The sequence below is a fragment of the Bos indicus x Bos taurus genome, chromosome 6 (genome assembly GCF_003369695.1).
Source record: "Bos indicus x Bos taurus breed Angus x Brahman F1 hybrid chromosome 6, Bos_hybrid_MaternalHap_v2.0, whole genome shotgun sequence".
In the NCBI taxonomy this organism is placed as follows: Eukaryota; Metazoa; Chordata; class Mammalia; order Artiodactyla; family Bovidae; genus Bos; species Bos indicus x Bos taurus.
Genome location: NC_040081.1, coordinates 60,704,709 through 60,721,157, shown reverse-complemented (window position 1 = coordinate 60,721,157; position 16,449 = coordinate 60,704,709). Strand labels below are relative to the sequence as shown.

The 16,449-nt window shown below is 39.6% G+C and overlaps 1 protein-coding gene and 1 non-coding gene across 20 annotated transcripts in view; one reads left to right on the top strand and one right to left on the bottom strand.

The window, feature by feature from the left end:
* Window positions 1-16,449, bottom strand: part of LIMCH1 (LIM and calponin homology domains 1) — a 351,768-nt gene that overhangs the window by 23,054 nt on the left and 312,265 nt on the right. For 17 of the 19 annotated variants that reach the window (XM_027544364.1, XM_027544365.1, XM_027544366.1 and 14 more), the window contains 4 exons: window positions 8,824-8,914; window positions 7,541-7,704; window positions 5,317-5,422; window positions 718-758 (listed from right to left, as the gene is read on the bottom strand). In XM_027544364.1, coding sequence (XP_027400165.1) covers window positions 718-758; window positions 5,317-5,422; window positions 7,541-7,704; window positions 8,824-8,914 — 402 coding nt within the window. Of the gene's footprint in view, window positions 1-717; window positions 759-1,450; window positions 1,526-5,316; window positions 5,423-7,540; window positions 7,705-8,823; window positions 8,915-16,449 lie in introns of all 19 variants that reach the window. The other 2 variants (XM_027544363.1, XM_027544372.1) reach the window with 1 other exon arrangement.
* TRNAG-CCC lies at window positions 13,520-13,592 on the top strand. Its single transcript has one exon. It is a non-coding gene; the product is annotated as a tRNA-Gly (tRNA).

Here is a 16,449-nt window from a genome sequence, read left to right as displayed (position 1 = left end):
AAGAAATGCCACCGTTGACCCGTGGAGGAAGGCTCCAGATCCGATGGGAATTTCAGAGAGTGAGTAAGGGCGACAGGCCCAGCACCAGAAGCACTCAGCTCAGAGAAGAGTCAGGTCTACAGAGAGTGTTCAGGCATAATTTGGGAGCAGGGAATTTTTACAATGTCATGTGTCTTGACATTTTAATTAGCAAATGCTTTTTTTTTTATTTCATCAAAATAAAAAATTGAAAACTAAATGTACAGCTAATATTCAAGATACTGACTGTGAGGAGTATAACTCAGACAGCTTGGGTCACCCAGAAATGGTCCTATATGCCAGTAGCACACTGTGTTAATGTACTGTCCCACTGAGAAAAAAAATTTTGGAAAAATAATTTTTTTAATTAAAAAATTTAAAAATGATTTTTGAATGCCTACAGAAGTTACATATTTTATTACTTTTTACAAATATAAACAACTGAGATGACTTGAAGTCATCTCGGTTGTTTCTTTTTGATTTTACTTTCCTGACTCACCATTTTGTTTTCAACTTTGCAAAACGATAATCCATGTCTTTCTTCATGAGTCAACTGACAGCATTATACACGACTTACATATATTCTTCTCGAATCAAAAGTTTGGAGCCCATTTTGGGTTGAATCCTAAGTGAATTAAATACCTTATAAATTCAAATCCACTAAATGCATGATCTTATTTCTTAACAGGAGTTACTTACAGGTGTAGTTACAGGTGACTTCTCACTACTTGGAGAATCCACTGTACAGAAAGAAAGGGAAAAAGATCACAAGGTGAGTGGCTTCTAATTGTCTTTCTCCTTTGATCCTCTTCAGTCAAGTGTGGGTCCTATGTCAGCTTCAAGCCAACTTTTCTTTGGTAAGCCAAGAGCACTAGATAATCATAATAAAGCAGGCCTCTGAAGCAGCTTGTACCCATCACCAAGAGACGTCACGACCAGTATAAAAGATTGATCACATCAATGAGCACCAGGCACTAGACTACAGGAAGCAGAATCTGTTCCTTGGAGTGCTGCTTTTAATGCACCTCGCACTCTGGCTTGACTGACAGCCCCCCCATCTGACGTGGAGAAGGAGCGCGCAGAGGGGCCAGATGTCATCAGGAGGTAGAGAGGGTGACACAGTTAATAAGAGAACCACGACCAGTTCCTGCTAAGTGCTTCTAATTTTTATTAAAAAAAAAGAGGACCATAAAGAAAGAGGTAAATATCATTTCTTTGGATTTTCAAAATCAAAATTCCATGAATTTTCCTCTTAATGTTAGTATTAACTGGTGCTGATACCAAAGAATTAACTCCGCTTAACTGTGTGCCCGAAACAAGATTCCCACGCCCCCTCTGGAGTCAGAAGTGAAGAAAAATACCCGATAGCACTGGTTGCCCACAACACGGATTTTTGCACAGAAGAAACAGAGCTCCCCAGTACGCCTTTTACCTGACTGGGAGAAAAACTGGGAACGTCGCCAAGAGTTCTGAACTCTCAGCGGAATGCTGGCAGTGCCAGGCGACTCTAGATGAGATGGCAGAACAGAACAAACAGAAAACCGTGAAAACAGGGGTGAGACTTGCATAGAACCGCGCTCCCAAGTACTAACACAGGTCTGGCTGTTGTCAACACAAGGACTGAGGGTGAAAGAATCTAACACATCTTTATGTATCTGCAGACCCCAACCTTTTGGGCATCAAGGACGGATGCTATGGGAGACAATTCCTCCACAGACTGGGCGGGGTGGGGGTGGGTTCAGGATGATTCTCATAAGGAGTGCACAACCTAGGTCCCCCGTATGGGCAGTTCACAGTAGGGTTTGTGCTTCTATGAGAATCTAATACTGCTGCTGATCTGACAGGAGGCGGAGCTCAGGCAGTAACGCGGGTGATGGGGAGCAGCTGGAAACACGTCAAGCTTCACCTGTTCGCCCGCTGTTCACTTCCTGCTGTGCAGCCCAGTCCCAGTTGGGGACCCCTGTTATAGATGTACTTTGTAAGTACCTGTATTTAAGAATCTATGTATCACAATAAAACAGACACAAAACCCAAAGATGTGGACAAAAGTCCATAGATGGGCAAGTTTATGCTATTGTCTTTGGTTCTGGTTTGGAGTTTAGGGGCTCATACTTAAAGGTAACATTTAAGGTGCTGAATCTCAATATGGAGGGAGAATGTGCTATGCAAGGGCAAAATGCAGAGCTGACATTGCTTTTGGAGAGCACTAGAAAAAAGTATAAAAGACAGGAGAGATGAGTTCAATTATTTTTACACACTTTATAAAGGTTACTGTGGAAGTCTGTGGTGGCAGTCACATATGCGTGCAGCAAAACGATGTATATGTGTGTATCTCTAATCGGGTAGCAGCAAACAGACAGAAGCTCAAGGCAAGCATTTGCATCCTGAACGTTTGTGCTGGGCTCATCTGTCATCATTCTCGATGCAAATAAAGACATCAGTTTTTAAAATGTGCACATATTTCCCTGAAACATCCATTTGAGCTATTTTTCTACTGTTGGGAGACAGTTGAGAAAAGGAAATTGTCATCTTTAAATGCATTTTATGAATGTTTTTGGAGTATTTAAAGACTATTTATGCACTGTGTATGCTGGAGGGAAATCTGTGGAGCGCCACTAGGGCCTCCAGTAGATCTGTGGTAGCCCGTCTGATCAGCCCAGAGACAGAGGACTCAGTGGTGATGGTGGTGACATCATCGTCCTGGGGAGAGAATATCAGGTGTGGCTCCCAGATTCCTGATCCCAACCCGACAGGCTCCTCTGGACTTGATGTGCAGCCTCTGACTAGTCACTTAAATGTGTACTGACTTTTTATATCTGGGCAGAGCCCTAAACTTCACCCCAAATTAAAGACAAATCATGTCTTTTAAGAATACATTGATTAGAGGCCTTTTGCTTCTTGAAAGATACGAAGAAAGAACTTACCAAACAAGTATCACGTTACTTTTACATCTACCAGTGATGTCCTTGGTGTGCAACTGAAACACATACTTCAAGCCTGAGGTTTCCAGAGTGTGATCCCTGTGTCTGTGGCATCAGCCTCAGCTTGGGGAACTTGTTAGAAATGCAAATATTGTGTGGCCCCAGGCCTGACCCGCTGCATCAGACATGGCAGGGGTGCAGCCCAGAGGTCTGTGTTTTAACCAGTCCTAGAGAGGACCCTGTCACACACTCGTGCTTGAAAATCACTGCTTAAGCTATATCTCTATAATACAAACACTGCTCTTTGAAGGAGAGCATTTGAGAAAGGTTTATTCCTGCCTGGCACCTTGCTTTACACTTCCACTCCTATTCAACTGTTCTGCAGCTCCTAGATTATATTATAGCGCTTATTCTGGGCCAGCTATTAAGCTAAATGCTTTTTATCTCTCTCTTTTTTTGTTTATCCTATCTAATTCTTCCAATGGCCCTATGAAGTTTGAACTACTATTTCCAGTTTACAGACGACAGAGATTAGAAAGAACTTAGTGGGGAAGATCACACAGATAAGAACCAGAAGAGACAGGATCTGAATGTGGGCCTTCTGTCTCCAGAGCCTGCAGCTGTACTTACAGTTCCATGAGCCAGACAAGAACTTGGAACACGTGTACGACAAATATAATCTCATCTTGAAGAATGATTTTGGAAATGCTCCAGTGCTACTGAATGTTATTTTTTAATCATTCACCTTAGATAAAGCATGAAGTCAAGTCCCTTAATTCAACAGCACATTTTATAAAACTGAAATGCCTTTCAACAGATAATGAGATGGAAAAATACATAAGACAGAAAATTAATTAATATGGCTTAAAATGTCTATTTCCTCTTTATATTACTTATGTACAAAAAAGTGCTAGAGATAGGGCAGAATTAAAATCTAAATGTGAACAATTCCTGGCCTGGTTGGGAGAATTTATTTTTGTCCATTCCCTTCAGGACAGGAGGGCTGACAAATTTAAATCAAATGCTTTGAAGATAGTATTAAACTTGTTTCTACATTTAGAAGAAATTAGTGATCATCAGTACTTGTGCCAATTAATTCCCTCCTGAGTACTTCCTATTATGCAGTTAGAGCCTAACTTATTTCCCAGCCATCAACAAAGACTAATGGAAGCCAACGCAGGTTCTGCCAAATAGCTGCCCAGCGTGGAAAAGAAAAGTAACAAATCCCCGGTCACAATGACCTGTACAATCTCTCTTTGCCTGGATCGATAAATCTATAAAATGTACTAGGGAAAGTACATTAAAAAAAAAAAAAACAAAACAAGAAATCTTACAGTTTTGCCTCCTGAAGTCTAGCCACTTTCACATCACACCGGTAAAGAGAAAGAACTCACAGCAGTAAAGCCAGTGGTCTTTCTCTTGTGAAGCAGTCCCTACAAATCACGGATCCTCAGGACCCATCCCTCCACTGTTCACATCCTTAAGGCTCCTTTCTAGTGGTGTGGGAACGTGCAGTCCTTACCAAGGTAAAGGGATTCAAGCTGGGCTTCTAAAAAGCAAAGGGGGTGAATTCACAAGTAAATAGGGCCTGAAACCCTGGGGAGTTTGCAGTAGTCACTGTCATTCTAACACCTTCATAGGTCCTAAACACCCAATATTTTTTGAGGCTACCACTCTCCACATTATATAAAATCAAAAGTATTCAAATGTACCAAACAAATGATTTATATTAAGATATATCCTCAGTCTATATATATATATGTACAAAAGGTATATATATATGTGTGTATATATATATTATTGGCATAAAGATTTTTGAAAAGATTCAAGTTTTGGTTATGAGTAACACATTTAATCTATGATCATGAATGATTTCTCAGTAATCATCATGCATATCCAGAAACTATTATGGAGTAAGGAAATCTGACTTCCTTCCAAAACCATGGTCAAATCATTGTCAATTGTTGTCAAATTAAATGAGTATTTTTAAGAAGACTAGAGATTAATAATTAACAAATATTGAAGCTGACATGATAAAACTATTAACGTTATTGATTTTTTATCCTGTAATTTAAAAAACATTTTAGAGGCAACACAAACTATTTTCAGGTATTAAACACTTGTGTAGGTCCTACTGCGCCTGGCTGACAAAATGGTCCCAGCAGCTGGGGTTCCTGGTTAAGCCAAACAGAGAATGTAGCCCCAGCTCTCATTCTGATGTTATTGATTCAGCCATCATGGACTCTGGGAAAACCCAATAGCTAAAGGTACATCAACATAAAAAAAAAGGAATCTGTCTTTATAATAAAGAGTATTTCACTACAAATGGGCCCAGCAGAACATGTAGAACTAAAACAAAACATTTCCTTCTTTTTACCTTGAGAATTGAGATTTGGCAAAGGTGACTGGTTGGTTTCAGGCATTTTGTCTAGAAATGGAAATGTCAGGGTTGCCTCTGGCTCGGGAGATTTTGGCTTTACCACCTGGAACACAGGCAACAGACACAAACATCACAGGTGCTGGCCATTAACACACGCACAGGCGGAATACAACTTAAAAGCCCAAACATCAAAAGCATAAATAGAAAATGTGGTCCCTTCTCCAAACCCCCTTCATGCTTTCTACCTTAATACAGAGTTCAGTTTCTCATAGAAGTCAGACTACAGCATAAAAATTTGATGATCACTTTGTTTCAAATTTGATGACCACTTTTCTTCAGACTCAGAAGACAACATTCTGTCTTTGAGATTATGCATCACTCTGTCTCATTTTCTCACTGGAATTCACCACAGTTTCGTGGTACTACATCATACTGAATTTGTAATGTCAGGAAGTAAGACGTTCCACATAAGATTTAAAAAATTTTTAAACTATGTTAGTGTTAAATATTAAAGTAGTATTACCTTCTAATGGGCATTATTCTTGAGATGCTACGTAACTTCCCACAAAGTTGTGCAAAGCGCATTAAAGACAGCATACTGTGCGTGTTGACGAAGAAGCATTATTGTAAATAACTGTTATATCAAACAGTGCCACAGGGACATTGCCCTTAAGGCATTTTTGAAGCAGTTTAGCCCACATAACCTTATGGTAAATAGTTTCAAAATTACAGGCTTAAAAAACTTTTATGTTTGGTTTGTAAAAATAGATGTTTCTGGTTATTGCTATTGAATGGCCTTTGGTAGAACACCTCCTTCCGATTTGTTGCTTCTAATCAACTGATTGCTGACTGAACAGATAACCAAACTGACAACTAATATTAAGAGTCAGAGATCGGCATGAGAAGCGTGGCTGTGTCAGTTCACGTCCTTCCAGCTCTTACAGGACCTTCTCTGATTCATTGGCTGGTGGCCTTGAAGAGATTAATTTGATGGCCAGTGGGTCAATGAGGTTTTAGAGCACTTGTTTCATCATAAGCTTATCTCTTGTTTGGTCCTCAGGATGATTCAATGTCTAGAATTTCTTCTCAGTAGGATTTTATTTTTCTTGATGACTCTAATATATTCAACCCTAGTGGAATCCTGAGGAAAATACAGTGAGTCATTCTGTATTATTGGAGGTCAAGCAGGTGTCCAAATGAACTTCAGCGTTAAACATGCAGCAAAACTCAAGACCGAGACTTACCAAAGTTGACAACCCTCAAATCTTAACCTCATACCATTTTCCCCATAGTGGAGTCTTGACAGAAACCTGTGTCAGATAATGCCTGACTGTAAGTGAAACAGTTAACCATCAGCAGAAATGCTCAAAATAACCACTATGTAAAAGCTCAGCCTGTGTGCACTGATACTTGGATTTATAAAAGCAACACTCTCAAAGGAAGTCAGAAAATAAAAGCTGCTGCAACCACTGTCATCCTCTTGCCTTCTTTCTCTAAAAGATAACCATGCAATAGGGAAAGGAGAAATTCACACGGTGTGAAAAGCATTGGGTCCAAAGACCATTATGCCATTTGCTAATGAACTAGCTGAAATTCTTAAGCTGGGGTCCACAGAGAAGAATTCATGTGATTATATGTACTTTGTACCACTTGATACCAAGGAAAACTTGGTAATCCTGTTCATTTTATGGTTTAAACAATATTATTCTGAGAACACTGTTTGCAGATAGACAAAGGGTCCATGGTGCGTGTATGTACACACACACAGAGTTAAGAACCCTTGAAAACAATTTTTTCATAGTCCTTATAGAAGGGACTCGAGCGCTCCTTTGCGCCTTCTGCCAAGTGAGGACACAGCAAAAGGATGGCCGCCTATGAACCGGGAAGTGGATTCTTACCAGACACCAAATCCACGGGTGCCTTGGTCTTGGATCTCCCAGCTCTAGAACTGAGAGAAAAATTTCTGTTGTTTATAAGCCACCCAGACTATGGGTTTCTGTTATAGCAGCCCAAATGTCTATACAGACATCTTTCTACATACACTTATTTTTTTCCCCAATGAACATGTATTATATTTGCTTTAGGAAAGTATACATTTTAAAGATAGGAAAAAAGATCAGGAGAGAAATTAAACCTTCATTGTGAAGTGGTGCCGCGGCAGCAGCCGGCAGCAGCGTGAAGCCGCGAGAACTGCGGGCGTAACGACTTCAGTCCACCTCACCTTTTGTGACAGCACCAGCTCCACCTTCCCACTCATTTCATTTTCTGGCTTCTTCTGCTCTTTCTCTTCTGGCACCTCATTCTTCAGCTGAGGGCTGGGTGAAAGCTCCACAAAGGCCACGGTTGGGCTGGATCTGGTCACAGTTGTTGTAAAAAGCTGTGGCTCTGAAATGGAGTTACGTTCAGAAATGTAAAGGAGATTAAAGCTGCATAAAGGCTCGGTTCTGCCATACCACAAAGCACACTGAATACATGTCTTGTCCTGGGCAACCTGGAGTTGGATCACAGTGCGGTAAGAGGCACAGAAGAGCCTCGGATGCTGGGATTCTCTAGGCTTTTTCATGGTATTGTTTAAAAAGCCAAGCAACATATATCAAAGAATACCACTATGAAAATCTAAGTTCTGAATAAGAGTCCCAGTTTACATATGAATAACAATACATGAAACAAAATGCTGACACAGAATATTAAGAGGTGGGTTGGATGGGAGAACATTTACAGATAATTTCTATCTAAATTTCTATCCAAATGAATGGCAACCTGACTCCTCCTTTTGTATTTCAATACTCCTTTTTAACACCAAGTTTTCGTAACTGGAATGTGTTAAAGATTGTGCAGTTTATATAATGCAATGAAAATTGTGTTCTTGAATATATAAAGTGGGTGAAAAAGTCACCATCTGAAGGGGCATATTGAAGTGTGGAGGTACAGTATAGTTTGCAAAAGTATATGCTAAAATGTTTAGTAATGACATTTCATTTAAGATGCTGTTTAAAAATAATTTGGTATTAAAGGAGGGTGAGAAGTTTTCATATTTTATCAAAAGAAAAATGTGTTTAAAATATTGAGAAATACTGCTTTAGGAAGAGTGAGTCTCTATGTGAACTTACAATTCATATTTGCCACCTTACCTTATTCTTTCAAATTATTCACCAGTTTTGCTGTTTCAGGATCTATTTTTATGATATATTTTAAATCTGTCGCATCTATTGCTATTACTGTGTTAAATATAACATTCAGTTTTTAGCATTACTTATTTTGAGAAATATAATCTCTTTGTAATGATGGAGATAAACTTTCAAAAATAAACTAAGGAAGCAAAGACACTCAAAGCCTTGCTTTTTTACAAGATAAATCATATGATCAGAATTTCCCCCAGGACGCCACTAGGTGACAGCACAACCACACCAGTTAGAGACTCGCCTCATTCATTGCCTTTCTTATTTTCAATATAGTTTAAGAGTTACGATTGATCTTTAAAACTAGTCTGTTATAGAAACAAACCTGATGGGGCAACTTCTGTATTCCCTTTTTCTGCTTCTTCACCATCATTTTCATCTTCTCGACTGTTCGCTTCAGTTTCTTCAGTGGTGGCCTAAAAGAAAGATTTTCCCACCTTGAATATCCCTTTGAAGGTTCTAAAACGTGAAGGATTCCTTTCTGTTTTTTCAAGTAGTAATTTTCAGGCCAACAAGGCAGGCTGCCTGTATGAATCCAGTCTCTTCTATTCCCAAGGCAGCTTCAGGTGAAAGGCTGGTTTTGTCAGGAGACATTCCGCAAAGGAGAAGAGCAGTGCTGAAGCAGCAGCACCTCGTGCAGGCGCACACCCCCACTACTCCAGCCTCCTCTGACTGCCTCCAATGCACATCCCCACTTCTTCCTTCCTTTCACCACCGAATTCTCAAAATCGTGGATTCCACCCACTCGCTCCCAAATGCCTTTAAAGTTGGCTTAGGGTCATATCACCAGTGAAAAAAACATATTTCAAGGTTGCAATTAACCTCTCAGTAGCTTGCCTTCAGCACAGACACCAGTGGCACTTAGCATTGTGCATTTTATTCCCAGAGTCCTCTCCCTTCCTGGGCTCTCAATGACTCTCTGTTACCTAAGTTCTGATCCCCATTCTCTCTCCCCTTCCTTCTCTTCCTCCCTTCCTCCTCCTCTTTTACTGGTTATTCCTTTTCTTCTCATTCAAATATGGGTCATTCCTAAAAACTTCAACTATTTTCCTCCATCAGGATCACCTTCAAATGCATCCAATTTTCCCATGAATTCATCACGGCATTCTCTACCCATTTGTGACTTGTACTTTTCATCTCCAGTCCCGAGCATCCAATAGAGCTTCAGTTCAGCTGAGCTGACCATCAGCATCATGGTAAATGATGCTCCTCCTCCAAATCTGATACTTTCTGTTTATGGCATTTGTTTCCCCCAACATACAAACTAAACTTTGAAGTGTTTCTTGACTCATACCTCAAGAGGGTCCACCTTCTGTCAAGTCTAACACAACAGCCTTCATGTGCATCTCTTTCTGTTTCTACAACCAGGGCCCAAGGTTAGCCTTTCCTTCCTTGTTCTTCCACTAAGGTGACTCTTTGATTTGTTGTCTAACCACCTGGCACATCACCGTGATGCTCCTCTCCCTCATTAGACCCTCAATTGTATCAGTTTTATGCTTGATGGAATTAATAACATTAAAAGAATGGGAAACAACCTAAATGACCAACAGTTGGCAAATGGTTGAATGAGTTACTGTATATCCGTAAAAGGAAACACCGTGTAGTTGTAAAAGTGCTGAGCAATAGTTAATGATACGTGAAAACACTATCTAACGTTAAGTTAAAAAAATGTGACGTGTACATATAGTATGGTGCCTACATATATAAGATTTTATATATGCTATGTGTATGCGCAAACATACTTGCTAATAAGCATATGAAAATTATATAAAAGTAAGGAAATACACTAAAAGGTTCATAGTGATTATCTTTAATGTTCTTAAATTTTGGATGACTTTTTCTTCTTTTAAAATGTATTGTCTGTATTCCAAAGTGTTCCATGATTACTGTTATATACTGCTTCTGTAATGAGAAAACAAAATCAGTGTAACTTTAAAGTACCTTCAGTTGGAAGCCAGTTGACTCTAGAGTGAATTCCAAAATTCCCCCAGTGATATTACAATAAATGAAAAATAAATAAAAGTCTGAATTAAATGTGGGCTAGAATATCTGTCAATAACCAAAGAGAATAAGTTAAAGACTACGGTGCTTTTTAGTAACAGTGTCTTATTGTAAAGGGCTAAAGTTCAATTTTACAAATTTCAAGAGGTTTTTAAGATAAAGAATAAAACTGGTTTCAGAAAAGGCATTATTAAATACTTTGTAAAATACGGCTATGGGTTCTCAAAAACCTATGAATTTATTGGTCTCTCACAAGTATACATATTTTACTCATAAATCAAAGTTTTTCTTTCAAGATACAAAAATGAAAGCCCTTTAAAGTTAATGCTTTGGTGGAAAGTGTTACTTAATTCTTTAAAAATAAAGAAGATTTATGCAAAGATGTAAGAATGGTTCAACATATGCAAGTTGATAAACGTGTATACCATGTTAATACAATGAAGATAAAAATCATATGATCATCTCAAAAGAAAAAGCACTTGACAAAATTCAACATCCTTTCATGATAAAAACTCTCAACAAATTAGGTATAGAAGAATGCTGTTTAGTTGCTCAGTTTATGTCTGACTTTTATGACCCCATGGACTGTAGCCTGCCATACTCTTCTGTCCATAGGATATTTCAGGTAAGAATACTAGAGTGCATTGCCATTTCCTTCTCCAGAGGATCTTACAGACCCAGGGATCAAACCTGCCTCTCTTGCACTGTAGGCAGATTCTTTACCACTGAGCCACCAGGGAAGCCGATAGAAGGATGTACCTCAACACAATAAAGGCCACAACTCACAAGCTCATAACTTACATTATACTTAATGGAAAAAAGCTGAAAGCTTTTCCACTATGATCAGAGCAAGCCAAGGCTGCCCACTCTCACCACTTCTATTCAACACAGTACTGGAAGATCTAGCCAGAACAACTAGGCAAGAAAAAGAAATAAAAGGCATGCAAATTGGAAATGAAGAAGTAAAATTGTTCCTGTTTGCAGATGAAATGATCCTGTATACCAAAAACCCTAAAGACTTCCCTGCTCCCTCAGAATGTCAAAACTAAAAATGAAGTCAATAAAGCTGCAGGACACAAAATCAATACAGAACTATACAAAAATTAAATTTTAAAAAATCCTACTTACAATAGCATCAAAAAAATAAAATATTTAGGAATAAACTTAACCAAAAGGTAGAAGATATGTGTGCTGAAAATGATAAAACATTGATAAAAGAAATTGAAGACACAAATAAATGGAAAATTTTCTTGTATTCATCAATTGGAAGAATAATTGTTAAAATATCCACATTACCCAAAGCAATCTATAGATTTAATGCAATCTCTATCAAAATTCTAACAGAGTTTTGCATTTCTGTATTTTTCACAGAAATAGGAAAAAACAACTATAAAATTCATATGGAAATATGAAGGACCCAAAATAGCTAAAGCAATCTTGAATAAGAAGAAGAAAGCTGGAAGCATCACACATCTTGATTTCAAACTATATTACCAAGCTACATCAATCAAAACAGTTTGGTACTGGCCCAAAAGCAGACACATAGATCAATGGAATAGAACAGAGAGCCCAGAAATCAACCCACTCTTTTACAGTCAACTCTTTTTTGACAGAGACACCAAGAAAACAAAATGGGTAAAGAACAGTCTTTTCAATAAATGGCTTTGGAAACACTGGATATTGACATGCCAAAGAATGAAATTTTACACCATACGCCAAAATCAATGTCTAAATGGATTAAAGACTTAAAAGTAAGACCTGAAGCCACAAAACTCCTAGAAGAAAACAGGGGCAAACCTCCCTGGAACTGGTGTTGGCAATGATTTTTTAGATTTGACACCAAAAGCTCAGGCAATAAAAGCAAAAATAAAAAGTGGGACTACATCAAACTAAAACATTTCTGCACAGCAAAGGAAAGAATAAAATGAAAGGTCAATCTATAGAATGGAAGAAAATATTTACTAATCTTACATCCAATAGAGGATTGATATCCAAAATATATATGGAACTCTAACAACTCAACAGCAACCCCCCAATAACCCAATTTAAGAAATAGGAAAAGGACCTGAATGACAGTTTTCCAAAGATATACAAATGGCCAACTGAAGTCAGGTATATGAAAAGATGCTCAGCTTCACTAATCATCAAGTCCAAACCACAGTAAGACATCACCTCACACCTATTAGGGATCATTACTATCAAAAAAGTCAAAAGATGAAAAGTGTTGTTGAGAATGTGCAGTAAAGGGAACCACTGTGCACTGATGGTGGGCATGGAAATTGGTACAGCCATTATGGAAAACATTGGGGGGGGTGGTTTCAAAAGTAAAAACAGAACGATCCTATGATTCAGCAATTTTACTTCTGGGTAAAGTAAGGGTACCCAAAGGAAATGAAATCAGTATCTCAAAGATATATCCTATTCCCATGTTCACTGCAGCATTATTGACAATAATCAAGATATGGAAACAATCAAGTGTAGATGGATAAATAGATAAAGAAAGCATGAGTGTCTATATATGTTATTCATATATTCAGATATATAAATATGAAATTATACACACATACAGTTTGTATATGTACACAAATACTAATATTATACACACATATATAGTGGGACATTATTGAGCCTTAAAAAAGAAGAAAATCCTGCCATTTGTGACAATATGGATGAACCTGGAGAACATTATGCTGAATGAAATAAGCCAGGCACAGAAAGACAAATATTGCATGATGTCAGTTATATGAGGAATCTAAAAAATTAGATGTATCTTACATCAATAAGACATATCCTGACTTAGAGATGCTCCAATGTGGCAAATATGCCCCTTGGAATCAATGAAATAAGATAATCCATGAAGACCTTTAGATACAATTTGTGATGCTATGATGCAAAGGAGACAAAGTCCTCAAGCACTTCTTCACTAAGGGTTAGTTTACTAGCACACCTTACCCCAGTAATATTTTACTTATGCATGACTAACGCAGAACTTCGACTTTCAAGAATGCTTACGTGGGAATTCCCTGGTGATCCAGTGGCTAAGACTCTGCACTCCCAATGCAGGGGGCCCAGGTTCAACCCCTGGTCAGGGAACTAGATTCCATCCACATGCTGCAAATAAGAGCTCGCATGCTGCAGTGAAGATCAAACATCCTGCATGCCACAACTAAGACCCCATGCAGCCCAGTAAATAAATAAATGTATAAAAAAGGATGCTCACACTTCTGGATGCAATTCTACGTGGCTTAAGACTCAAATACTGAACTCTCAGATGACGCGGTTTATCTTCCCTTAAAATGGTGCTTTAAAGATTCCACACTTGTCACTGTAGCCACAATCAATAGTCACTGGATTTTCCAGGTGTCAGCACTTGACATGGATTATCTTCTTTGGTCCTCAGAGCAAGCTGATAGAGTATCTACAAGTATGATTCCCTTTATACAGGTGAGGAAGCTAAGGCCCAGGAGGCAAAGTGACTTCCCTGGAGTCACTCAGCTAGTAGGCAGGGGAGGTGGGAACCCTGCCCTGTGCTGGCCACCTCGATTCTCCGTCATCTGGGCTTGGAGTCACACCCACATCCAAGTTGTCCCCAGTATTTAGCGGATTCAATCCCTAGGTCGGGAAGATCCCCTGGAGGAGGGCACGGCAGCCTACTCCAGTATTCTTGCCTGGAGAATCCCACGGACAGAGGAGCCTGGCGGGCTACAATCCGTAGGGTCGCACAGTGTCAGACATAACTGAAGTGACTTCGCACGCTTGCACATTAAAAGGTTTTGAGCCATAAGAAGCAATCCAGAACCTGAGAGTCTCAAGTTTATTGCTGAAATGATTCAAACTGCCTTTTCCACATCTTTTCCTTCTCATCCATCCTACCTCGTTCTTTTCATTGTGCCTCTCACCCATTTATAATGCAAAAGATGAGAACTCTCTGGAACCTCTCAGAAAAGGGGGCCAGTTTAGCCAACTCTCCACTTCCCAGGGTGGCTTGAGACTGAACCACTCCCAGCCATCACCTTGTCTCAGGGTTTTTCATTCAGTCCAGGTTCTGAAGGGGGCAGAGCCCAGCACAGTATCTGGCACACAGCAGACATGCAATCCATGTCAGGGAAGCACATGTTAGATGCATTATTTATGGGATTTATACTCTCAAGCTTGGTTTAAATGCATATTAGTCATAAAAATCAGGCTGTTACTAACAAAATACTCAGGATAAATTAAGAGAAAAAGCAAACTACAGCACATTTTGAACTATAAGCCCCACAAAATATTTTATATATACTGAGAAAAAGAGGAGAAAGACATATTTTTGAAGAACCTTAATTTCTGAGTGGCTGGAGTAATAGGTAGTTTATATTTTCTTTACAGTTTTCCAAGTTCTGCAATATATACATTATATATATATACATGTAGACAGACTATAGGTACTCCAGATGGGTTAGTCTTTCAGTTGTGTCCGATTCTTTGTGAACACATGGACTGTAGCTCGCCAGGCTCCTCTGTCCATGGAATTCTCCAGGCAAGAATACTGAAGTGGGTTGCCATTTCCTTCTCCAGGGGATCTTCCTGATCCTGGGATCAAATCCGGGTCTCTTGCCTTACAGGCAGATTCTTTACGGCCTAAGCCACCAGGGAAGTCCTGGGTACTGAAGGGAGATCTCCAGAGCCAGTTTAACTCCTGCCAGGATACTCCATCCTAAAGGCTTGTTAATGTTGTACTCACATCATTACTTCAAAGGAAATGAGTTCAAAATTGACAGTTTTAACCAGTGCTGATAGACTCAGACTTGCCCAAAACACACCCGCCTCGCTGCAAACTGTGTTTTACGACCCACGCTTCCCTTTGGTTCCAGCTGAACAGAGGAGAAGCCTTCCCTTCTCCAATCGGTAAACTGTCTCAAGGATGAAAACAAGTAAATAAAAACAGATTCCCTGGACACGAATGAATGAGAGCACAGAAAGGTTGCAGGAGCCTAAGCCAGGAGTTGGCTTCCCCTTGACTGAGAACACCATCCAAGCTGGCTCTGGTGTCAGACGGAGCCCTGCGGCCATGGGTGGGAGGTGGCAGTTTCCTGGCTTGAGAGGGACATGGTCTGGCCACAGATTTACCTGACATCAGACTGCTTGTTTTAACAAGAAGCTTACTGGGGGACCAGCCCAGACAGCGGCTCTGTGGAACGAACTGGAAATACAAAGCAGGGGAGGAAGGATGGTCCTGAAACCCAGGGCTTGCGTGGTCCTCCTCCTAGGACGGAAGAGGTGCCAGAGCTTGGAACAACCATGCATCCTCTCTGTGTCAGAAGACGCGATGTCCGAGGTGGTCCCTCCCTGAGCTACTATTCAGTGACTCTGATGGATTTCCCGGCTCCAGTCTTGAATAATTTATCTGGACACAAGCCTGGAAAACCAGTTTATTTATGTCTTGGCACCAGGGCCCAGGTGCCACATATGCCACGCACGTGTTTTCCCCTTTTGCTTTTATGTTACCAAAGATCTATTTTCCCTGGACTAAAGAAGATCTACATGGAGAATCAGCCTTTCCATTTGTTAAGCTTTTTCTTTTTGCTTTAAACATTCCAGACCAAAAATTATCCAGGTCAGATGGGCTAGGTTTGATTTTTTTTTTTTTTAATTTTCCCTAATGTATACTTTCTTGAAGCCTGGAAACACTCCTACACCCTAATAACTTTAATGACTTAAAAAGAGCATTAAATCTAATGCTCTTGCAACTACTTCTAGATGGAGAAAAACAGCTTCTGGAGAAATGTTTGTGACATTTGACATCTAAAAGGAATCTGCAGTTGGTCACAGTTTAAGGAAAACAGCACCTACTCAAATGCCTTCACCCTGCTCTCACTGCAAAATGAAACGTTTCAAGAAAGATCTGATTGTTTTCCTGGATCAGAAAACAGTAGTCAAGTACTGAATTTTCCAGAAGAAGGCCAAGAGCTTT